The following is a 25540-nucleotide window of genomic DNA, read 5'->3' on the forward strand; positions in this document are numbered from 1 at the left end:
GACTGCTGCTCTGCTGCTGACTACACCAGGTTTATTTTGGCTGGTGGTTCCTGCAAGCGCATGCTGGTTCTCTATGTAGGATGCACTTGAAGCCCACATTTTGTCGCTCACCATTGTATCAGAGTCCCCTTCTCAGCAGGCCTTCTCTGGGCACCCAGTCCAGGTAGCTGTGCATCCTCCAAGCCCAGCCAGTCTCTGTCACACTGTTCGCTTTTGTGTTCTTGGTTATACTTACTCCAATCCACAGTTACCTTATTCACGCTCATTTGCCTGTTTGTCTGTCTCCCGTGCTGGAACACTAGCTCCAGGGCCTTAGCTATCCTCTGTGCACAGTGCCCAACACATGGCCTGCTGCGGGAGAGTTGATCAGAAGTGCTGGTTGGGGTGCCTGGGTGGCTCAGTTGGTTAAGCTCCGACTTCCGGCTCAGGTCATGATCTCATGGTTCGTGGGTTCCAGCCCTGCTTTGGGCTCTGTGCTGACAGCTCAGAGCCTGGCACCCACTTCGGATTCTGTGTCTCCCTCTCTGCGCCTTCCCCGCTTGTGCTCTGTCTCTTTCTGTCTCTCAAAAATCAATAAAAATGTTAAAAAAAATAAAATATGTAGAATCTTATGTTTATTTAAGGATATCTTATATTCTGTTTATAATTATGGCTTTATTAAAAAATTAAAACATCTACTTATTTAACAAAAATGTGGGTCATTTTGACATTAGCACTGTCAAAAGACTTTTTCTTTTCTGCCACAGGAGGGCACTGTTGGCAAACATAAGATGATTTTTAGGTTGAAATTTAATAAAGGTTTAGATTAAGCTCTTAAGAAGCATTTGTCCCACGAATAGATTAAAATGGCCAATATTGTCGGCAGTGGGCATTGCCTTGCCATTAATCCTGTCACGGCTGAGTTTACTGTGTATATATGTCCATGAACTGCATGTTATCTATATCAGAATCATACTGTGTTTCACCTAGAATGCTCTGTGAGTCATTTCCACATATGGAAGTCACCTTGGCGGGTCTTCTAGTTGAACTCTGTTAGTTCACAGGTTCGTTTAGGGTCATAGAAGTTAGATGACCCTTCATTTGGGAGTGAAACTAAAGACTTACATTTATTCATTTATGTAACAGAGCATATTTAACACCCATGATGCACAGGACATTATGGTAGAGATTAGGGTACAGGAGAAATACAATATCATCCTTCCCCTCAAGAGGTTCATTCTGGTTGTAAGTGAACAGACCCTGACCCCCACCCCCATCCCCAACCCGTAACCCCACGCCCCAGCCAGGAGTGCAATCATTAACATAGTAGAGGCACTGTTACCCATCTTTATGTACAACTTACCTTATGAATATTTTTTATGTAGACATTAGACACATCACATAACAACTTTTACGGTAAAAATTCAAGTGCTTGGCAACTTGTGGGTAGCCTTCACATATTATGTTGGTTATTTATTATGTTAAAATCCTTGGACGCTGTTTTGATGATTTGAAAAATGAGAAATGAGAGGAAAATTTCCAATTAAAAAACTGGTCTAATTAAAAGAAATAAACCCTCTCCAGTAAGGATAATTAGGCCTTGAGAGATTTATGGCTAAATTGCCATTACTGTTCCCTTTGGTTCAGCCCCAGACCTGGGCGATTTCCCTCGGACGACAAGCTGTAGAGTCATGCTGGGTGTGCCTGAATTCGGTGAGTGCATTTCATTTCATGTAACTTGCCAGTTTGTTTTCTCCGTTTCCTGTATACCGGCTCTGGATGAAACCATTGTCACTTACTGATGATTGCTTTTGTGCTTCTCGTGGTCACTGGAAGGCTGGATTTTTCTTCATTAACAAAATGCACTGTTTGCTCATAATTCTACTAGAAAGGATTGTGTCACTGCCCTTAAGTAAGGATGCTGTGTGGTTTTAAGGAATTTCTCAGTTCTTAAAATGACAGTGTGTGAACCTTATAAAAACACAGCATGTCTGTTTAATTTATTTAAATCATCGCCAACTGGAAGAGCCTTTTTAAAGAACTCTCCACCACCTAATTTAGATGAGATAGTACTGGTAACACTTGAAATTAAAAGGCCGTTTATAAAATGTTTAATATTTAATAGACACAGTTATTGTCTTTAATGGCTCATTTACAGCATGCTTTAATATGTTCTAAAATGGCTCAGTAGTAAATTCTTCATAGATGTTTTTAAGCAGGCAATAAAAAAGCAATTTATGACATGTATATACCACATTCTGGCAGAAAAAACGTGCCCACTCTAACATATGACGGTGAACATGCTCTAAATTACTAAGCAATTCCATGCGTCGTGTGATAATTATAAATGATAGCCCAGTGGAGGCATCGGACATGTATCCATGTTTGAAATATATTCATGTAAGCATCAATAACCTATTAGATACATTTACCTTCATCAGCACACTCTTAAAAATAGGAAACTCAATACTTGTTTCAGAATAAATTTGTCAAGAGAAGGTTTAATCGGCTTTTATGTATTTTTGTGGAAAAGCTGCTTGAAAATTTCTAGAAGACAATTCAATGCAGTTTTGTTATTTAAGCAACTGGAAATGGAAACATCTTTCCTCATTTCTGTCTGAAGAAATGATGAATGAATTTATGTAGGCAACTTCCATTTCAAAATTTCCATTGTTTATCAGACAAGACATCCCTTAGTGGGATCATCTTTTCTCATGTTTTTCACTCACGAACCTGCTCCCCCCCCTTTTTTTAACTCCCCAAACCCAGGTTGCTAATTTATGATGCATTTGTCATTTACATCATCTACTGTCTTGATTGAGTAGAAATTAGTGTGGTAAAATGATTTATTACAACGTCCAAACTTTTAAGGGTGTCACCTCTTTTATTAGTTGTTGGGAGAATTATGCTAACCTGTTCCCTGATACGGGGGTGGGGGGCTGAGAACCAGAGTTGCCAGGCCCTCCTAGTAGATCCCGCCCTGGGAGGTCAGATGAACTGAAGGTGAGTCTGGAAATAGCCAGTTATTGGAAAGTGGCCACTGTGCAGGTGATGCAAGGCAGAACTTGTAACACTCACCATTGGCCAGGCGGGAAAGGGCAGTGCCGTTTGGGACCATTTGCTTTATTATTTTTTTAAACTTAATTATTATTATTATTTTTTTATTTTAGAGACAGAGAATGAGAGTCAGCAGGGGAGAGGGGCAAGGGGGGAGAGAGAATCCAAAACAGGCTCTGCGCTTAGTGTGAAGCCGACATGGGGCTCGATCCCATGACTCTGTGATCGTGACTTGAGCCGAAATCAAGAGTGAGTTGCTTTACCGACTGAGCCATCCAGGCGCCCCCTGTTTGCTTTGTTATTAAGCGAGAATCTGCTCTGCTGTGTTGTTGCAAAAATGCTTCCAAATTGGAGTTTGTCAGGAAATGAGTCTGGGAGGGTGCATAGACAAAAATCCTCTTTTTTTTTCCTTTGGTTTTGTTTCAATGCCGAATTCCTTCATTGAAATCCACAAAAGTAATTTAGCCTTCATGCGGTATGTTCTGGCTCTGGTGTATTTTCTCTGCAATGTTTTAGACAAGTTGTGATCTGCAGTGTGGTTGTCTCCCATCTGTTTGAAAAATGGCAGCTTAAGCATTCAAGGACTTTAGAATTCTTGCATGTTTGGTTTTAATTTGGAAAATGACATAAGACTTTAATAAATCTGCAGCAAATCAGAAGCCTGCAGCAATTCTGAATCCCTGTTTTTCCGCAGCTTTTCCGAGATGAAGCAACATTTATTTAGGGGTTAATAGTAAACACCTTTGGCTCCAAGCCTGCATCTGCTTGCACATTTAGTCCAGTTGCCTACACACATTTTTCCAGGCAGAATTCTCATCTTTAGGATGCTGATCAAGGTCTTGAGTCCCTAAAGAAGATAGATTTATTTTCAGTCTATTTACTAAAGCATGAAAAGAGACTAATACGTTTTGGAAATAATTTCACAGGAACTGGAACAGTAGGTGCCTTGGTACCAGATGGCTTGAATTTGAATCCTAACGTAGCTGCTTGTTGGCTGGGTGACCTTGGGCAAGTCACTTACTGTCTTTATGCCTTACTTTCCTCATCTGTGTATCAGGGTATAAATAAATCCTACTGATATTTTATTTGTTAAAAAAATTTTTTTAGTGTTTATTTATTTTCAAGAGAGAGAGAGTGACAGAGCGAGCAGGGGAGGGGCAGAGAGAGAGGGAGACACAGAATCGGAAGCAGGCTCCAGGCTCTGAGCTGTCAGCACAGGGCCTGACGTGGGGCTTGAACTCACCAACTGTGAGATCATGACCTGAGCCAAAGTTGGACGCTTAACCAACTGACCCACCCTGGTGCTCCAATCCTACAAATATTTTAAAGTGCTTTAACATAGGGCCTGGCACTATGTGAGTGCTTCTGTGGGGGCTTGAGTGGATGCTCAGAGAATTGAATTAACCAGAACATTCCAACTACCAACTCTCCATGTTGTTTAGGATTGGTAATAAATTCTAAACCACTTTTTATATCTTATGAATGGAAGGCTTTTAATTAGATATGTCACTTCTTGTGGGCTATGGGCATTGAGGAAGGCACCTGTTAGGATGAGCGCTGGGTGTTGTATGGAAACCAATTTGACAATTAATTATATATACGTATAAAGACATGTAACTTCTTATTTTGACATCATTTCTGACTTAATGAAAAGTTGAAAGAATAGTACAAAGAATGCCTATATGCCCTTTACCCGGATTCACCAATTGCTTACATTATGCTCATTATTTTTTATATTCATACATTCAGTTTTCTGTGTCTCCCTTCCTTTGCCCTTCCCTCCTTCCCCCTCCCCCCCAGCATCATTTGAAAATGAGGTAGAGGCATTTGCTTTTTATTCTTAAATATTTTAGGGTGTATTTTTTAATTTAATTTAATTTAATTTTTTTATTATTATTTTTAACGTTTATTTATTTTTGAGACAGAGAGAGACAGAGCATGAATGGGGGAGGGGCAGAGAGAGAGGGAGACACAGAATCGGAAGCAGGCTCCAGGCTCTGAGCCATCAGCCCAGAGCCCGACACGGGGCTCGAACTCACGGACCGCGAGATCGTGACCTGAGCTGAAGTCGGATGCTTAACCGACTGAGCCACCCAAGCGCCCCAAGGTTTATTTTTTTAGTAATGACATTCTCTTATTTACAGTATGATCAAAATTAGGAAACTTAAGGTTGCTACAACCCTCTAATCTGCAGGCTACGTTTCGAAATTGTTAATTGTCACAATAATGTCATTTATAGCAGTATGTGTGTATATTGTGTGTATGTGTGTGTAGGCACTTCATCCTGAGGATAGCTTTGTGTGTGTATGTGTGTGTTTCTGGTCCCAAGATCCAGTCAGCGCACCATCAGAATTGCATTTTGTTGCCATGTGTCTCTCCTTTATTTGAAACAATTCCTTAGAATTTTTTTTTTTTTTTTGGTCTTTCATGACCTTGATACTTTCGAAAGCAATTACATTTTAGAGTGTCCCTCAAATTTGAGTTAGTCTGATTTTGCGTCGTGATTAGATCTTGCTGTAAGGTCATTGTGTCTTCCAATTCTAAAAGGAACTGTGATATATCATCCCTGTAAATTTGTAGACTGGAAAGCTGAGAAGGAACTTGATGCTATCCAGATTGACATGTGTGGAGTGAGGCGGGTGTAGCAAAACCAACACAGATATTCTGAGGCTGCTTATCTACAAGTAAATGACTATTTCAAAAGAATAATCCCCTTAGGGAATTCGCCCTACTCGTGGTGGGGGCAAATAGATCCAGAGAAAAGAGAAAGGGAAAACCTCACTATTTCCTTGATAAGAAATCAAATGTAGGCAGAATTTTTTCCTGTGTACAACAGAAATAAATTAAACATCTGAAGAATGGTCTCCTGTGGCTGGAAACCTCCAAGTTTCTTGGTACCAGGAAGCATAAATAGGCACTCTCTGCTCCTTTGTTGGAAGAGAGTGACTATCCGTACGCAGTACTAACACATGAGGGAAAAGGTGAAAAATGTACCCGACATCTAAATGCCAAGTGTTTTAAGTTCATTCTGAGAATGATGGGGCACACGAAAACTTTTTTTTTTTAAGTCAAGACACGGGCAGTGTCTTTCATCATGGAAAACATGGAATCTCTTTAAAAACAAACACGTTTGGAAGCAGATGGGTAGGAAGGACTGTACTATGGCTGGAAAACAACAGAGAAAAGAAATGACTAGAAGTAAATGCTTTTGGTGCCGTGTGCGAAATTATTCATGCTCTTGATTGCACTCAAGTTTGGAAGTGACAAGAAAGAGTTAATCCTTTGAAGCCAGCGCCTAGGGTACACCCTGGGAAAATCTGACCGAATGAGTTGCTGTCCAGCCTAAAATTAAACTCCTGGCTCCTTGTCTGGCATACGAACGATGAGATCACATTTCTTTTCACTGATGGGTCCATTTTTTAATGAATTGAAAAGAAGAATCCCCAGTGGTTCCTTTTGTGTGAAGAAAACAAGATAAATATTAGCTAGGAAAGGTCATTTTGGTTTCCAATATGTGGGAAGTTCATTATGATGGATTCTGATAAATTATACTGTGTATTTCTTTCCGATAACAGAAGGTCACACTGTGCCCTTGGGTGGACATCAGGACAAACATACTTAATAAAGTTGGAGGATGTGGGACATGCACAGTTTCCAGTATTTTTTCCCCCAAATACCTTATATTGGTGCAGTTATTCAAAGTCTCTTTCCTCTTGTTGAGCTGTTCACTCAAGGCCGACTCTCTTTCCTTAAGCCCCAAAGGGGTGGGTCTGTGTTCTTCAGTCAAACATGTAATTACCTTTAGGGGCGTCTAAAGAAGAGAAAAGGCTCAGTTGTGCCTTGTGGCGGGTTTGTAATAGGTTCAGTGTGATTCTAAAGTAACTAGACTGTGTTGCAGTGAACATTTTTATCTCATGTTTGCAACTGTAATATTTACTGATGCACATCGTCATTTTTCTCTGATCTCCACCACTGGAAGGGATGCCTTTAACTTAGCAATGTTAAATATGGTGTAGTTTTGGGGCGCCTGGGTGGCTTACTTGGTTGAGCATCCGACTGTTGATTTCAGCTCAGGTCATGATCTCATGGTTCGTGGGACTGATCTGCTTTGGGATCTGTGCTGACAGTGTGGATCCTGCTTGAGATTCTCCCTCTCACTCTGCCCCTCTCCTGTACTCGCTCGCTCTCTCAAAATGAATAAACTTAAAAAAAAAAATGGCGTAGTTTCAAGGTCCACTTCCCCCCCGCCCCTTTGACATGTCTTTGGTTTGGGATCATCTGAATCCTTGCAAAAATGTTTCGCTGAGTGGAAAAGTCCTTTGAGGTCTTTGCATTAAAGGACCGTGTTGGATGTCAATTAGGGAATTAACAAGTGTTCTTTGTATTTTGGTGTAATGGTTTATTTTGGAAAGACGTTTACCCTCTTCCTCCCATTAACATTTTTCGAAAAGGATCCTCACAGATTGTCTAGCAACATTTTTAGGTTTATGCCACACAAAGCTAGGAATTCAGATCTTCATGCTGGCTTTTCTTTCTTTCTTTCTTTCTTTTTTTTTTTTTTTGGTATTTTTTTTTTTAATAAGAAATTTATTGTCAAATTGTTTCCATACAACACCTAGTGCTCATCCCAACAGGTGCCCTCCTCAGTACTCATCACCCACCCTCCCCACCCTCCCACCCCCCATCAACCCTCAGTTTGTTCTCAGTTTTTAAGAGTCTCTTATGTTTTGGCTCCCTCTCTCTCTAACTTTTTTTTTTCCTTCCCCTCCCCCCATGGTCTTCTGGTAAGTTTCTCAGGATCCACAGAAGAGTGAAAACATATGGTATCTGTCTTTCTCTGTATGACTTATTTCAGTTAGCATAACACTCTCCAGTTCCATCCACATTGCTACAAAAGGCTATATTTCATTCTTTCTCATTGCCACATAGTATTCCATTGTGTATATAAACCACAATTTCTTTATCCATTCATCAGTTGATGGACGTGCTGGCTTTTCCACTGCGCTGTGAGCTTGGGCAAGTTGCGGAACTCTTGGAATGGGCCATCTCCCACTTCATTTTCATCCCAATGTTAAAGAGATGGGGAGACTGGAATTTTGCATCATGAATGGTTTGGGATCCTCCATCAAATTTTGAATGCCTTTGCTGCTGAGAGAACTTTTCCTTTAAAATTGTGTTCTGGTAACCACATCTGTGGCTAGTGAGCGTAGGATTCTGTATCCTTTCCCCCTTGTGTGTTAGGACACTTTAAAAATATAGATGCATTCCGTTGCCTACCACAGTCCTGCAACTGCAGATTTCACTGTAGAAAACAGTACTTTGCTACCGGAAATCTGTATCCTTTCAACATTAGAATGCTAATGCCTTGCCATCTTTTTTGTTTCTTAAATAGGTCTTCCCAAGCTAAGATAATTTTTTGGAACTGCAGAAATTGTTGGCGATAGCTACAAATGGGAATTTGGAGTTGGTCTGAAATTCATCTTGAAATAATTGTGTTTGACTGGAACCATATCTTATGAAGTCACCAAGGTAAAATGATTTTAACAGACACCTAGAGATGGTTTCTTTATGAAGCATTGAGGATTTAGCAAAATGGAGTATCTTAGAGTTGATGATCCTTTATAAAAGGTTTCTTTTACATTGAATTTTTGGGTATTTTGGGAATCCAAGTTTTTCAAATTTTAGCTCTCATTTTTGAAACCATTTCCGTCTGTAAAGCAGTGTCTTGGCTACTTGGTAGGGTGACAGGCGAAATTTTAAAGATAAGCCAATTTTGTTATACTTTTGAACAAAATGTTCAATGTGGAAGAAATTGAAGTTGAAATATTATGGTAGATGTAGTAGGTCAGAAATCTTTTTACTGGGGGTCTGGTTTATTGACTAAAATAAAGAAAGACTGTTGAATGTTCACTCATCCCCAGGCCTTTTTCCAGACAGCGACAGCTGTTGTTAAGTAAATACCTGTTCTAGGCACCAGAAACGTCTCCCAGGAACCTGCTACATAGAATTGTCCTTATAAGAAAATGGATCAGGGATCAACCCCTGGGATTGGAATGGGTGCCCTTGAGGCTTTGGCATTGGGGGCTGTTGTTGGGATCCAACCAGGTAAACAGAAAAGGCATTCTGATAATGTTGGACAGAGGGAATTGAATTCAGGGAATATATGTAAAGGTGGAGTCAGAGAAGTCAAGCAGAAGGTGTGGAGGCAGCCCAGGGATAGGGAACAGTGGGAAGCTACTACCATCCAAGGCTCGTAGAACAGGAAGGAAGGCGTGTTTGCCAGCACCTGGGGGAAGGGACCCTCGGCGGGAGCTAGAACCATCATAGGCCTTCTGACAGGAACTGGCACCATGGAGGAGAAATGACCCCTCCACAGATCCTGCCCAAATTGGAGAAGGTGGGGAGAAATCCCCCTATCCTTCTTCTTTCACTCTCCGGGCTCTAGGTACCATCTCCTATTGGTTAAAGCCAGCTGATGCAGGGGCCTGGAAATGGCATCCGGTAGGAGTGACCCAGGGGAAGGGAAGAGAATGGATCTTAGGTCAAAACAGGCTCTGGCAGGGAGAGCCTTCATGTATGAAACCACTTCCTGTGACATTTTAGCAAGCATGGTGTGGTCTCTTTATAGCTCTGAGGATGAGTCTTCTCTTGAGGATGACTCCCCAGCCCCACAAAGTAAATGAGGTGTATTTCATGTGCTGTCTTCTGTTTGAAGACGGACAGTAGTGGACACTACAATGCCCCACCCAGATCCCCCTCTAGGAATGAAGGATTTATTCCCTCACTGTTGGGAGTGCTGCGGAAGGTGGCCTACAGCTTCTTTGAATTATCCTCAATTCAAAGAGCCCCCTTGCCTAAAATTCCCCCCCTTTTTAGGGGAGGCTCATATCCAGTGATGGACCAACATGGAAAAGGTGTGGCCCTTCATGCCAGCTTGGGACCACTGAGAACGGGCATCTCAGCTGTGGAATTCTCCACTGGGTTATCTGAGGCCTTTTCCTCCTTCTGTCCTGCCTCTCCCCTCCCTTTGCCTTCCTCCTCTGTAGGTGATAACCCTAGAGCACCCCTCAATTAATTCTCTGCTCAAGCAATTCCCAACCTTGATACTCAGAGAATCTCAAATACACTCTCCAAATTTGGTAAGACCCATTCAGAGAAGTTTAGGTGATAAAGAGACTGATAAACAGATGGAAACCAGATTTCACTTGTACATTAGGTAGGAGAGGTTATAGTTCACCTGAAAGACCCAATCTGAATTTGGAGACTAAATTGGGTGGGACTTAGTGGTTAGAGACAGGGGAGCCAAGCCACAAAGCCGAAGAAAAGTCTTTAATGATACTGAGTGGAAGGTAAAGAATTAAGAAGCCAACGGGCATCTGGAAATTGGATTAAGAATAAGAAGGTAGGGAGGTGGGGTGCCTGGCTGGCTCAGTCGGTTAAGTGTCCCACTTCAGCTCAGTTCCTGATCTCACAGTTTATGAGTTTGAGCCCCGCGTCGCGTCGGGCTCTGTGCTGACCTCTCAGAGCCTGGAGCCTGCTTTGGATTCTGTGTCTCCCTCTCTCTCTCTGCCCCTCCCCTGCTCACACTCTGTCTCTTTCTCTCTCTCAAAAATAAGTAAACATTAAAATTAAAGAAGAAAAAAGAATAAGAAGGTGAGTTTCAGAACCAGGTTGACTCTGATGGGTTTATTTACAAGGAGAGAGAGCAGTTCATACTTGAAATTCTCAGCAATGTGACTCACATCTCAGAGAATGGATTGTGGATACACAGACTGGGCAGGGGGGGATTCTGGTCTTCAGGTCAGTCTGGTACCTCTGAGGAATGCCAGCTGAAGGAAAGGATCGTGAGGGAGAGCACGTTCCCTTTGGGTAACATTTTCCTCGGAGTTGAGAGCAGGTCCTGGCTGTTAGCAAGGACACAAGGACCTCAATTATATGGGCCCAAGGAAATGGATTTTGCTGATAACACACAGTTGCTTGGACATCATGCTTTCCCCAGTTGAGCCTCTAGGTGAGGACATGCCCAGAGGACATTTTGATTTCTGTCCTGTGAGTCCCTGGGCTGAGGACCTGGCTAGAATGTGCCAGACTTCTGACTTAAGTGCCCTGTGAGATAATAGGTCCAGTGTCATTTTAAACTGCAGAGTGTAGCAGTTTGTTATGCAGAAACAGAACACTAATACCTCATTTATCTGATTCCTTAAAATTCTCCCTTTTGGGGTCACTAATTGCTGCCAACTGGAAGCCAAAGTGCCTGATCCAGCCTGCAAATGTGTTTTACTTGGTCTGTTCTGCACTCTGTGTTTAAAATAAGACAAATGGAGTTAGTTGCCAACATATAAAACGTGCTGATCACATGCCAGAGTCCATTTTCTCTTGAAAAGTTAGTCCTGGCCTCCCTGGGCTCACATTTCTGGGCTACAGTAACAGTCCGGGGTGGCAGCCGCTGTCCCTAGCTAGGCCTCCCCACTCCCTGCCACTCCCAGTGCCTCAGGTCTCGCCAGCCTACGCTGTCAGTTGCAGGCATTTGAATTTTTGACACTTGGGTTAGAGCTTTTGTAACAATTAGGTCAATAACTAATATTGGAGTTAACAACTGGAATTTAAAAAAAAATTTAATGTTTATTGTATTTTATTTTTTTATTAAAAAAATTTTTTTTAAACATTTATGTATTTTTTGAGAGACAGAGACAGAGAATGAGCAGCGGAGGGGCAGAGAGAGAGGGAGACACAGATTCTGCAGCAGGCTCCAGGCTCTGAGCTGTCAGCATGGAGCTCGACACGGGGCTGAAACTTGTCAACCACAAGATCGTGACCTGAGCCAAAGTCAGACACTCAACTGACTAAGCCCTCCAGGCACCCCACAACTGGAATTTTAAAACACGATGGGTTGGGACAGAGCACTTTGCCCACAAATTCCACAAATACGGAATTTTGAAACTACATGCTTTCCCCAGTTAGTAATAAATTAATAATCAATTCCCTAAAATGATAATATAATTAATTACAGTTGATTCTTGAACAACACAAGGGTTGGGGCACTTGAGTCCTCCAAAACTTAACTACTAAGAGCTTGCTGTTGACTGGCGCACCTGGCTGGCTCAGTTGGTTAACAATCCGACCTCAGCTCAGGTCATGATCTCACAGCTTTTGAGTTCAAGCTCCATGTTAGGCCCTGTGCCGACAGCTCAGAGCCTGGAGCCTGCTTTGGAATCTGTGTCTCCCTCTCTCTCTCTGCCCCTCCCCTGTTCACGCACTCTCTCTCCCTCTTCCTCTCTCTCTCTCTCTTTCTCTCTCTCTCTCTCTCAAACATAAGTAATAAAACATTAAAAAAAAAAGAGCCTATTGTTGACTGGAACACTTACAATAAACAGATGGGAGAGATAGGAGATGGGGCTTTGAGAAATGAAGGCATGTGTAGGGCCTTTACAGCAGAGAGACTTGATGTCCCCATGTTAGTTTAGAATGCTCAGGATTTCCAAGGCGACGGGCAAAACAAAGTCAACACTTGGTGCCTTTTTAATGCCGAGTTGTTCAAAGATGATACTGGAACCTTGCCTTCCCCTGGCTGCTTCAAAGGCAGACGGTGTCTCCTGTCAATGAGGAGGATGATACCTTTTCAACAAGATCTGTGTGGCTGAACTGGGAGACGCCAAGAGAGAAGGGTGGGGGTAGAACCTGTTCTCTGGAGTATGATTTGGATGCTAGGTGCCCAAGGCAGTGCTTTCCCTCAAGCCACAGACTCGGGGCTCTGGCTGAGGTGATGCTGGTGGTCATGGGATCTCGACCCTTCCTTCCAGAGCTTTAGGAATTTCATCTCTAGTGAGGCAAACCGGAAGCCAAGCCCATGGGCCTGTCTTTACTGTCTGTCTGTGAGTGTTGATACATGAACTACATATATGAAGGGGATTCCTTTGATCCACTCCAGTGAATTATATCAGGGACAACATGACTCATGTGCCTAATACCACTGGAGTTTCACATGCCAACCTCTCTGACTTTTGCTTGAAAAAGTTAATTAAAAAAATTTGAAACAAGTCGATCACGTTCTATCTAATGTTCTTGTCATGTCAAAAAGGGCAGGAAATTAGGGAGATGTCAACCATCCTTCAATTAAAAAGAAAATTGGGGGATGGGGCACCTGGATGGCTCATTTGGTTGAGCATTACACTCTTGATTTAGCTTCTGGTCATGATCCCAGGGTCCCAGGGTCATGGGATTGAGCCCTGTGTTGGGCTCTGTGCTGAGTCTGGAGCCTCTTAAGATTCTCTCTCTCTCTCTCTCTCTCTCTCTCTCTCTTTGCCCCTTCCCCCCAGCTTATGTGTATGCTCTCTCTCAAAAAAAAGGAAGAAAGAAAGAAAAGAAAATTGTGGGGGGAGAATGCATTTTTGATACCTTCTTTTATTTCTTTTGGTTTTTTTTTTTTGAGAATAGTAGACTAAACATCCACATGAACTTGTCTTTGGGCAACTGTTTTGATATTGTCCATTCATATGAACCTAGGTTTATTTATCTTCCCAGCTTTATTGAAATATAATTGATACATAACCTTGCATGTGTTTAAGGTATACAATGTGTTGATTTGATAAATATATATAAATTGCAAAATGGTGACCACCATAGTATTGGCTATCATCTCCATCCTGTCACATAATTACCATTTCTTTTTTGTAATGAGAACATTTAAGATCTACTCTTAGCAACGTTTAAGTATATGATAAAGTATTGTTAGCTGTAATCACCATGCTATACCTTAGGCCCCTGAATTTACTAATCTTGTAACTGAAAAATTGTACCATTTGAACAATATCACCCCCCATTTTTCTGCCCTCCCAACCTTTGCTAACTACAATGTTTCTCTGAGTGGCTTTTTTAGATTCCATATATAAGTGTTATCAAATACGATTGGTCTTTTTCTGTGTGACTTGTTTCCCTTAGCCTAATGTCCTCAAAATCGATCTGAATTTTGCAAATGACAGGATTCCATTTTTTTCATGGCTGAATAATATGCCATCATACATATATACCACATCTTCTTTATCTTCTCATCTGTTTTTATTTTATATTTACCTATTCTTGCCCATATTCCCACCAAACTTTGAGGCTGATAATCATATATTAATATGTATATATAGTATGTAGCAGGGGGGAGAACTCTCAGGCTGAGTGTGACAATTTCCAGGGTTTCTTTGAAATGCAGAAACCGTGGCTATTTTATTTGAATCCACCTTTAAGTATGTAACTTTCTCATTTCATGATATAAAATAGTATATATACCCCCATGTTCTATCAGGACAAGTCAAGGTATACACTGGGGCTTCATAAATAGACTTAGCAGTTGTAAAAATTTTTTTTAAAAATGGTTATTTTTGCAAGACAGAGCATGAGCCGGGTGGGGGTGGGGGAGAGAGAGCAGGAGACCCAGAATCTGGAGCAGGCTCCAGGCTCTGAGCTGCCAGCACAGAGACTGATGCAGGGCTCGAACCCATATGCCGTGAGATCATGGCCTGAGCTGAAGTCAGCCACTTAACTGACTGAGCCACCCAGGTGGCCCTAAATAGACTTGTCACTGAAGCACATTGCTAACATGAAAACTCGTAATTACAAAAAGTGTTCATTGCACATTGAATTAATACGTGGTGCAAATCAGATGTAATTGGCCTTCACTTTCCTTGGGGGGAGAAGAAGTCCAGCACTGAATATGTCTTGCAGCTTTCTCCCAGTTCCCCCCCAGAGCCTGTTGGCATGTTTGCCCCAGGGCCTCACCTCACTGAGCTCTCGCTGACTTTGTGTCCTGCTTTCTCTCCAGGATGAGAGTCTCTGCTAAGTCAGTGTTACTGTCACACTGGCTCTTTCTGGCCTATGTGTTAATGGTGTGCTGTAAGCTGATGTCCGCCTCGAGCCAGCACCTCCGGGGACACGCAGGTAAGCCCTTTAAGCTCATGATATGCCACTGAGATCAATTAATAAAACCCTTGCAAACGTCAGAGCCCATGTTTGAGACACAGGTAATTGACAAGAGCTTTTGATGGTGTATAAATAACGGGAGAAAGCATGAAATAATCAGAGCAAAGCAGTTCAGTGGTGTGGTGTTTAAAGAATGTTGCTGCAGACATTTTTTAAAGATGTTTTCCAGGTTTGTTCCTTTTCCTTTCTTGAGTACATTTCCATTCTTACAGTGGTTTTTCTCAAAGAATCCCAGAGAGCCAGCAGCACTTTCTTTGTGCATGTATTACTGCTGTAGCTTCCTTTGAAGGCAGAACATCTTTATTGGTAAACTTAAACACTTCCAGGGCTAGAGCGAAGCTTTCAGATAATCTAAGACCTTTTCAACATGTGTGGAGAAACGATGGTGAAGGGTTTAAACAAATGAAGAAGAAAGGAAAGAAAAAAGCAGTGGTAGCTTTTGTATGGGACCTAAAATAAAACGTGTCTAAAGTTTTAGAGTATCATCCTCATAATTTCTAGTGAGACCCTGGTCTATACTTTGCTTATTTCTAAAAAAAGATGAAAATAATCAGTTAAGTATCTGTGTGTGGTTGTGCAGGTGCATGTGTGTGTTTGTGTGTTTGCCCCCATTCCCCTTTCCTTGTTACATCTACATTGAAAGTGGTACATACTTGGAAAGCCCACAGTGAATTGTGTTTTCCTGAGTAATTCACGTTTGTGGACTTATTGCCAGGTAATTAATTTACTGTCTTTGCTTCCATAGTTTGAGGCGTGGCAATGCCAGGCTTGCTTTGACGGCTTAGTGAAAAAGTGAATATTGAACCCTTAAACCAGGTATAGGTCAGAATCGTGAATTCTCTCCCACAGGTCTTGTGTGTAGAGTTTATCAGATATCCCTACCTTCAGATGTGTAACAGGCTGTGCGTTCCACTCTGTTATTCTGGTATTTAAAGGTTAAGACATAATTTTAGGCTTCAGATGAGTTTAAAAATCTCTCACGACTCAATTTTCCCTTCTCAAACGAGAGTTCAGAGAAGAAGGGAAAAATAATTGAAATTTTAATGAATCAGCATAAAATCAATACCATTTGGCTGCTGTGAAGTGCCTACAGCTAGCTGGTCATTGCACTGTGTGTCTTTTGATGAGCTTGTTCTCAGGGATAGAGTGTGTGAAGTCATTAGTCTTATCTGTTTAATTCGTATCTCTTTTCTTGGGTGGAGGTTGAGAGGGTAGCAGTCAGGCAAACCTTTCAATGGGGCAGGTTATCAAGAACAGATTTCCAGACATCCAGGAACTCAGCTTGTGACACTGTGTTGGAAAGTGATTAAAAGTTGAAGGAAACAGAGGATGTGACAGAACCTTCAGTTTTTATCCATGTGGCAATCCTCATGTCTTTGAATTTAGAAAAGGTGCAACCATAGGGATAGATCTATATTAAGATTACAATTACATACACAAGAAGTAGGGACAGGATCTTCCATGTGAGCAAAGACTCAACAGCAATCAGGACAGCAAGAAGTCAGAGCAAAGCCTTGGCAAATTCTGCTAAGGAAATGAAATTTTCATTCCTAGGTGATTTTATTTGGATTCTCAGCACGTGCTTCTTGGCTTTTGGGGGCTTCCTCCATCTTTGTGACTTAAATCCCTCTCACCACTTGTCTAAACAACCATCAAAGGAGCCAGGACTGGTTCCCTCCTGCAGGGGGCTCTGTTCTCTTATTCTTTTACCGTGTGTGTGTGTGTGTGTGTGTGTGTGTGTGTGTGTGTGTGTTAGCGCACGCGTGCGCGTGTGTGTTAGATATAGAAAGAGATTTCTTATGATGTATTGGCTCACATAACTGTGTAGGCTGAGATGTTCCATGATCTGTAATCTGCAAGGTGGAGGGATTGGATGAGGCTCTGACACATTGGTCAGTGGCATCTACTCAGTACGCCAATTTAAACGCTAATCGCTTCCAGAAACACCTTTACAGACACACCCAGAAATAATATTTTTTAAAAACTATTTATTTTGAGAGAGAGCGAGTGAGTGTAAGCAAGTGGGGGAGGGGCAGAGAGAGAAAGAGAGAAAATCCCAAGTAGGCTTTGTGCTGTCATCATGGAGCCCAACCATGAGACCAACCATGAGACCATGACCTGGCCCGAAATCGAGAGTTGGGGGCTTACCCATCTGAGCCACCCATGTGCTTCAAGACACGCCCAGAAATAATGTTTAATCAGGTATCTGGGCATCCCATGGCCCAATCCAGCTGTTACATAAAATTAATCATTAACAGCTATCCTTCTGGAAAAAAAAGAATGTGTATACCAGTATGTGTGTACGCACTTACATATTATTGTGCTCCTTGTTTTGATTTTTTTTTCCCATTTAACAATAGAGTTTGTAGATTTTTTCATGTGAGTGCTTATAGATCTATTACTCTCTGTCACTCTTAGTGAGGACTCTTAGTCCCCTATGGTATGGATGTGCCATAAATGATTTGACCACTCCCAATTTTGTGGACACTTGGCTTCTTACCATATTTATACAACTGTGTATGTTCCAACTTCAGATGAATTCCTAGTAGTGAGATATTGAGTTAAAGTGCATGTAAATGCATTAGTGAGAGTAGCCTAATTGCTGTAACCAAAAAACCAAGTACACAGAATGGCTCAACAAATGGAAGTTTGGTTTTTGCTTATAAGTCTTGGGGGTAGGAGGTAACTACGTCAGCCGGGTGATCATTCTGTACTGCAGTCTCTTTGGAACCGACAGTGGATGGAAGTACTATAACTTTCAACCTGTGGCATCCCAGGTTGTCCTAGAGTGGCCTCTATTCTAGTCACCTGGGAAGGGAGATGTGCAGGGAAAATTCACCTGAGAGGTGTTAATGGGGTGGCCTAGAGGAGGGCTGCATCACTTGCACCGTCCTGCCATTGGCTAGAGCAAGTGGGGGAGGAGCAGAGAGAGAGAGAGAGAGAAAATCCCAAGTAGGCTCTATGCTGTCATCATGGAGCCCAACTCTTATTCGATCTCACCAACCATGAGACCATGACCTGGCCCGAAATCGAGAGTTGGGGGCTTACCCGACTGAGCCACCCGTATGCTTCAAGACACGCCCAGAAATAATGTTTAATCAGGTATCTGGGCATCCCATGGCCCAATCCAGCTGATACATAAAATTAATCATTAACAACTATACTTCCAGAAAAAAAAAGAATGCGTATACCAGTATGTGTGTATACCAGAGGCCCATAATCACACCTTACTGCAGAGGAACTGGGAGACACTTTAGCTGCGGGTGCAGGGAGACTAGCAGAACCTGAATTTTGGTGAGTATTCAGCTTCTGACCCAGCACGTTAATGTTTCAGTAGTGCCAAAGTGCCCTTCGAAACTTTTGGACTTACTTATACTTCCACTAACAGTAATTGTGTGGTCATGCCCGTTTCCCCAAACCCTTGTCAGTGCTTGGTGCTTCAAGTTTTGTTTTTTTTTTTTTTTTAACATTTATTTATTATTGAGAGAGAGTCACAGAGCGTGAGCACAGGAGTGGTAGAGAGAGGGGGAGACACAGAATCTGAAGCAGGCTCCAGACTCTGAGCTGTCAGCACAGAGCTCGGGGCTCGAACTCACAAACTGCGAGATCATGACCTGAGCCGAAGTCAGTCGCTTAACCAACTGAGCCACCCAGGCGCCCCATTGGTGCTATCAGGTTTTAATTTTTCACCAACTTGTGGGTTGTATGGTCTTGCATCTGTTTTTGACTGACAACTCAGTGTGCTGGTGAACTGTTTGTTTTTATTTGAGCTACTGTATTTAACCACTTTTCTTTCTTATGGCTCTTGTGATTGTTTACTCATTGGTTTGCAAAAGTTTTTTGTAGACTGGGCACTTTGATAATCCCCTCCCTCATCCCTTCACTGTTCTCCCTTTTCCCTCCCATTCCAGTGAGGCTGTGTGTGTGTGTGTGTGTGTGTGTGTGTGTGTGTGTGTGAGATGGGGAGGGGTTGGGGACTGGTAGAAATTTTCACTAATGACCTTCAGGAGAAGCAAGTCTGTGGTTTTCTTCCTAGCATAAGAGCTCCGCTGATAGAAAACTCAGAGTCAGAATCAACAGGAGTGGGGTGGGGGTGGGGGAGGCTGTCTGTACTGAGAGGCTGAGAAGCTCTAGTCAGATTTTTACTCCGCTCTGTATGTAGGCAGCTCCAGAGCAGGAACAAGCCGCAGAGGGTTAACTGCAGAAGCCTGTGCATGAGTGTCCAGAAGGACTCCTGACACTGTCCCAAGGGCTTTGTGTTTGGTGCTGGCCAATTAAAGGAGCTGTGGCCCCGGGAAACCCTAGTTAGAAGTTTATTGGATGCTTTTAATGGCTTAGATTAGGAGAGTGGCTCACTGATGGTTGTGTATAAACAAGGAGAGTTCTTTTTTTTTTTTTTTTAACATTTTTTTAATGTTTATTTTTGAGAGAGCATGAGTGCGGGAGGGGCAGAGAGAGGGAGACACGGAGTCCGAAGCAGGCCCTAGGCTCTGAACTGTCAGCACAGAGCCCGACGTGGGGCTTGAGTTCGCGAACCACGAGATTGTGACCTGAGTCGAAGTCAGATGCTTAACCGACTGAACCGCCCAGGCGCCCCTAAACAAGGAGAGTTCTTACAACGACTCTCTAAGATGGTGGGAAAGAAGGTGCGACTCACCCCACTTTTGCAAGATGAGGTGTTAGGTGTGGCTTGCGGTTTTCATTTCAGTTCAAGCATTAAGAAGCCAAACCTAATAAAACCCCACCTACTTTTCCTAGGATAGGTGGTGGGAGTCTTTCTTTAAGGCACATGGCATTCATGGACAGAAGTCCACAAGTGGTGTTTCTAAGGAATTAGAAAACACAAAAGACCATCCTTCTTTGTTTTTTAAGGTCTTACTTGATGTAATGATGGAGTGTGAGACCACATGGGCTTGTGTAGCCTCAAGCAATAGAGAAGGTGAAAGGGTCAACTGCTAGGTCCGTTTCTTTTAAAAGAAGTCAGAGTTAACTCTGTGATTTCTTCAACTAGCGATTTGTCTTTTTCTTCTTTTTCCTCTTTTTTTTTTTCCTGTCAGTAGCACCGTTTCCCCACAAGAGGGCAGCAGACAACATGATGGAAAGGTGCTGCCAGCTTCAGAAACTTGAGAAGCTTGTGGAATTAGTACTGGGGGGATCTTTGCAAAAGTTTCGTCCAGTGTAGACATGATGAGTTTGGGATGATAAACACCCTACGACCTTGAGATTGATTCCTAGGAGAAATTGGACACTTCAAAGAAATTTACAGTTCCCCTTAGAAGTTGGATGCTGCTTCTCTGATGTAACATCATAGCGTCTTTTCTGATGTAACAGACAGTTAGGAACGTAGGTGCTGCTGATTTGCAGATTCATTTCAGTGGCTCTATTTCCCCAGGGAGCTTTAAGTATGACCTGTTTTGGGGTTTTAAATGACAGCAGATGCTGTGGTGCTTAGCTGCTATTTAATATAATCTGCTTTGGTGTAAAGCCTCCTATGTGCTATACTCTGTCCAGGTGTAAATAGGCCCTGACTAATTGGAACACACGTGAGAATGAAGCCATAAAGGGAACCAAGTATTTGGACTCTCAAGTCAAATATAATCCTGATTCTGCACGTATGGCTGTGTGGCTTTGTCAAGACCACTTAACCATTCTGAACCTACTTCATCGTCTGTGAAAATGGAACGTTCTATGTATTTACCTTATGAGGTTATGGGGATGACAGAATGAGAAAAAGTAGGCAGATGGATTAGCACATAGTAAACACTCAATAAATGGTAGCTATGTATGTATTTAGAGGCATCCAGAATGAGAGCCAGTCTGGAAACTTTCATCTTTGAGGAACGGCTGGGAATTTTGTCAGTACAAGGAGATAGATCAGTGCCTTGAGAGGTCAAAACTTTATCATGTACGAGAGAAAAAGGCTTGTTTTTCATGGTTCTAAAAGGCTGACTGTGATGAAGAGCATTGCTTTATGAAGACTGACGTTTCAGCTCAACTTGAAGAAAGCAGGAAAAAAGGTATTTCTAACAAGGCTGCAGGAAGCTGGGGACAGAGTGAACTGGAGGTGCTGGAAGCTGGTCGGGTGATGAGAATTGTGACAGGTCTGAGATCTCCCCCTACTTGCCAGCTAATGAGTCCGCCAGTCACAGTTTCCTGGGTGCTGGCAGAAGACATGAAATGCCTGGGTCAGATACAAGGGATTGTACCGTTCGTGGTGCAGTGAGCTGTGGGAGTTTCACGTGTGCTTGGTTCCCCCTTCTGTACTTGGGTGGATTATCAATTCGGTTTGGGACTTAGTCTCCTCTGTGAAGTGGAGATAATAAAATATAAAAAAAGAGTCCCGTTAGGTTTGTAACTAGGGGTCCACCACAGGCATACTCTGTTTGATTGTACTTGGTTTTCTTGTGCTTTACTGAATTGTTTTTTCTTCGTTCCTTTTCTTTCTTTTTATCTTTTCTTTCCAATTGAATGTCGTAATCTTGTGCAAGGAAGTGTACTGGCACCATTTTTGCAATAGCATTGGCTCATGTCACATCTTTGTGTCACATTTGAGTAATTCTTGCAATATTTAAAACCATGTCTTTATCGTATTATGGTGATCTGCAGTCAATCAGTGATTATGACTCACTGAAAGCCTGGATGATGGTTAGCAATTTTTGTAATAAAGTATTTTTAAGGTATGTACATTGTTTTTTAGACCTAATGATAATGTGCCCTTCATAGACTATAGTGTATTGTACGCATAATTTTTATATGCACTGGGAAACAAAATCCTTTTGTCTTTATTGTGTCGTTGACTTTATTGCAGTGGTCTAGAACTGCCCCTGCAGTATCTCCAAGGTATGCCTGTATTCACGTCTTGAAAGTGCTAAGAATTGTGTTCCACAGTTAGTGCTCAATGTTAGTTGTCTTTATTGCAACCTGCCTTCTCCTTTTAAATGTATTCTATTTTCTAGCTATCTGTACTGTCGAAATTTATGGTAATTTAGGTGTCCTGTTTTCCGTATTATAAATGATGATGAAAATTTGAATGTCGTGGTTCTGTGATTTGGTGTGTCAGGGAGGAAGAATATCTGGTCCCCTCAAGGTCCTTCTAGCTGGATTAAGAATCAGACTGACACGAGACAGATAAACAGGAGAAAATAAAATTTAATAGGCTATGTATGGGGAATCCATACAGACATGGAAGTTACAAAGCCAGGCAAAATGAGGTATGTCCATCATTCTGAATTAAGAAGTGGGTAGGGGTCTGGGCCTTCAAAGAGAAGGAATGCAATCCTTAGGAAGAATGAAGCAGTAAATGTGCGGTAAACAGATGTTTGCTGGGATACTCAGGAACAGTGGGTTATAGACAATGTTCATGGACCAGGCCTAGTCTCCCTCTCTACCATACCTGGTTGATATCATAACGTAGTTACTTCTGGTGATAGCTGTCTTCCTGGAGCAGGTCTTCTATCAAAAATCGTTTTACAGAGTTTTCACGGGGAGTTAAAGAGCGTTACTTAATCCACTGGGTCTTGATTGCTTTCAACTCAAAATAACCTTTATGCCAACGTGGCCCATCTTGGGGGTGGCCAGCCCTTAGCCCCTACAGGTGCCTTGTGTTATTTTTAACTTAGGATAAATCGAAGAGTAGTTATTGAATCTAAGTTTGAGCTCATGTTTCTGGCTCCTATAATGGCTGAAATTTTACAGGAACTCTGCAGGTACTTTTGATTGGAATGACTATTTTCGCCCTAATTTTCTGTAAGAAATGTCTTTCTTTCCAAGATAACAACTAAGTGGGGAATGCAGCTCCTACAGGAGTTATTTTGATGAGGCTCAAATGCAACTTACTTGTGAAAACTGCAAATAATAAAGCTGCATATGTAAGCTACTATTGTTTACTTTGCAGACTAAAATGAATAGTACTTATACAGATGTTTGGAAAATGATTTGCCTGTGTTGCCGGAGTTCTGACACTAGGGGGCAGGCAAGGCTCAGAAGAGCTCAATAGCAGAAAGCAAGCCTGGTCTACTGCATGGTGGTCCAGTAGAAATATGAGAGCTGCATATGTAATTTTAAATGTTCTATAACCATGTTAAAAAGTTGAGGGAAATAGGTGAAATTAATTTTATGAATACATTTTATGTAACCTAATATATCCAAAATATTATTTCTACCTGTGGCCCTGGCCACATTTCAAGTGCTCCATAGCCACATGTATTGTGATAAACAGCACAAGCTAACACATTGGGTCTGAACAGTACTTCCTGAAAGATGAGAATTATGAGTTATTTGCATTTTCATGGGTCAATTGTAGGGCACAATGTTTTTTTTTTTTTATAATTTTTTTTTTCAACGTTTTTTTATTTATTTTTGGGACAGAGAGAGACAGAGCATGAACGGGGGAGGGGCAGAGAGAGAGGGAGACACAGAATCGGAAACAGGCTCCAGGCTCCGAGCTATCAGCCCAGAGCCTGACGCGGGGCTCGAACTCACGGACCATGAGATCGTGACCTGGCTGAAGTCGGACGCTTAACCGACTGTGCCACCCAGGCGCCCTAGGGCACAATGTTTTATCTGTGTTTTTACTTAATTTGTTTTTATGTTGTATTTAGTCCCCCCCTCCCCCCCCAATGACTACTTCTAGGTTTAGGGAAGATGCTAGGTAAGTGGGGTTTGTGACCTCTGTTCATAAAGAGTGGGGAAGATCGTTCCATTTCCTCATCACTGCCTATGTGACCATTCTTTGCAAGAGAGTACTTTTAGGAAGAGTGAAGTCTCAAAATAATTTGAGATAGAGTGAGTGAGTGAGTGAGTGAGTGTGTGTGTGTGTGTGTGTGTGTGTGTGTGTGTGTGTGTGATGGCTCCAGCCAGTCAGTCTTGAAGTTACTCCACGGACAGCTTCTTTTGACCAATACTGGGCATTTACCCCCTCAGGTGCAATCTGATGATGCAGTTTCAGTACAGTTTCTTCCATAATTTCCCTGTCCTCCTCCTGCCCCACCTCCAGCGAATGGTTTCTTTATGTACGCAGCTCCACAGGCAAATCCTTTGTTTTATCAACAAGAAGAAGGATTGTGGAATGGTCAAAAAGCCTCTGTTTGGGCGGTGATTGATAAGGGTGTCTGTATGATGATGCCTACTTAATTCTCTCTCTGAGGAGCTATTACACGATCAAAGGCAGAGGCTTTTCACCACAGCTGCGTTGCGTCTGAATCTTGCCAGGTGGAGCCCAGGCAACTGTATTAGCTAATAGCTACCTGGTGAGTGTTCAGGCCTGGGGCCAGAGATGAGAATCACTGATTTGGAAGGAAAAACAAAGTGAGACTCTCGCTCTTACCAAGCTCTGGTTTCATCCAGGCCTGTTGAGTCTCCATTGTAGCCTTAATGTGCCACAGCTGGGCTGATAGAGGGATATTTTGCCTCTAAAACGGTGACTTCCATCTCCACTTTTCCGAAGGACTGTGAATAAATACTCATTTTGCACCGGCACGGTCATTCCTGGATGCCGAAAGCCTCTAGCGTCCATTCATCTACCTTGTACCCCACATTGTTTTCCTCCAGCGCCATCTTGATGGGCTTTTCAGCACCTTGGCATTTAATAAGAAGGGAAAGGAACAGATTACACGAGGTGTTAGTCCCCGGCTTCTTCCGACGTCCTCAGCTCTAAGTTCGAGTCCCAGTGCTGTCGGCAAGGTCAGCCTTGCAAAATGCCTGACAAATGAGCAGGCTTCACATCGTTTTTCGAGGGAAGGAAGGGTTGTTTCACTGACTGGAGAGAAAAGGATTTCAGTTCCTTAAATGAGCTGGGGAGTCACCCTACTTGGCAAAGCAGGCTTTTCCTTCTGCCCCCTTTTGAGTCTTTGAGGCAGAGCAGGCAAAGATCCCGCCTTTGAAGCGTTCTCTGGGTAGTTAGGAAAAAGATTCTCCTCACCCTTGAGAAGAAAGTTCCTCTTTCGTCTTTCAAGCCATGCAGTTAAACTCATCTAAACAAAGCCTACAATTTGGGGTTTAAAAGCTACAGGTCAGTATCTCCTCTGGATGTCAGTGCTATATAAGGAAATCAGAATCTTTTGTCCCATATAAAGAAGATGAAATCATTGGTAAAAAGAGTCAGGAAGGGTAGAGATGGGACAGGAAGAAAAAGGTTTTGTGTTTTCTTAGGTGTAGTTTGGATGCTTGAAATATTTTGCCCCATATGGTGGTCTCAGAATAGCACACTGGAAATAATGTTATTGAAGAGATGTTCAAAAAAACCACTAGAAATGATTGTTTATGAGAAGGCTATGTGTGTATACAGAGTTAAAAAAAAATTTCACTCCGGGGCACCTGGGTGGTTCAGTCGGCTGAGCGTCTGACTTCTGCTCAGGTCATGATCTCACAGTTTGTGAGTTTGAGCCCCACGTTGGGCTCTGTGCTGACAGCTCAGAGCCTGAAGCCTGCTTGGGATTCATTCTCTCTCTCTCCCTCCCTCCCTCTCCCTCCCTCCCTCCCTCCCTCTCTCCCCCTCCCTCCCTCCCTCTCTCCCCCTCCCTCCCTCCCTCTCTCCCCC

At 42.5% G+C, this 25540-nt stretch overlaps 1 protein-coding gene across 3 annotated transcripts in view; it reads left to right on the forward strand.

Moving 5' to 3' along the window:
* Positions 1-25540, forward strand: part of TAFA4 (TAFA chemokine like family member 4) — a 177859-nt gene that overhangs the window by 38418 nt on the left and 113901 nt on the right. For all 3 annotated transcript variants that reach the window (XM_040454485.1, XM_040454486.1, XM_040454487.1), the window contains exons 2-3: positions 8429-8565; positions 14846-14961. In XM_040454485.1, the coding sequence (XP_040310419.1) occupies positions 8552-8565; positions 14846-14961 (130 nt within the window). In that variant the 5' untranslated portion in view covers positions 8429-8551. The remainder of the gene's footprint in view (positions 1-8428; positions 8566-14845; positions 14962-25540) is intronic.

This window comes from Herpailurus yagouaroundi, unplaced genomic scaffold, assembly GCF_014898765.1.
Source record: "Herpailurus yagouaroundi ecotype Mexico unplaced genomic scaffold, PumYag 213, whole genome shotgun sequence".
NCBI lineage: Eukaryota > Metazoa > Chordata > Mammalia > Carnivora > Felidae > Herpailurus > Herpailurus yagouaroundi.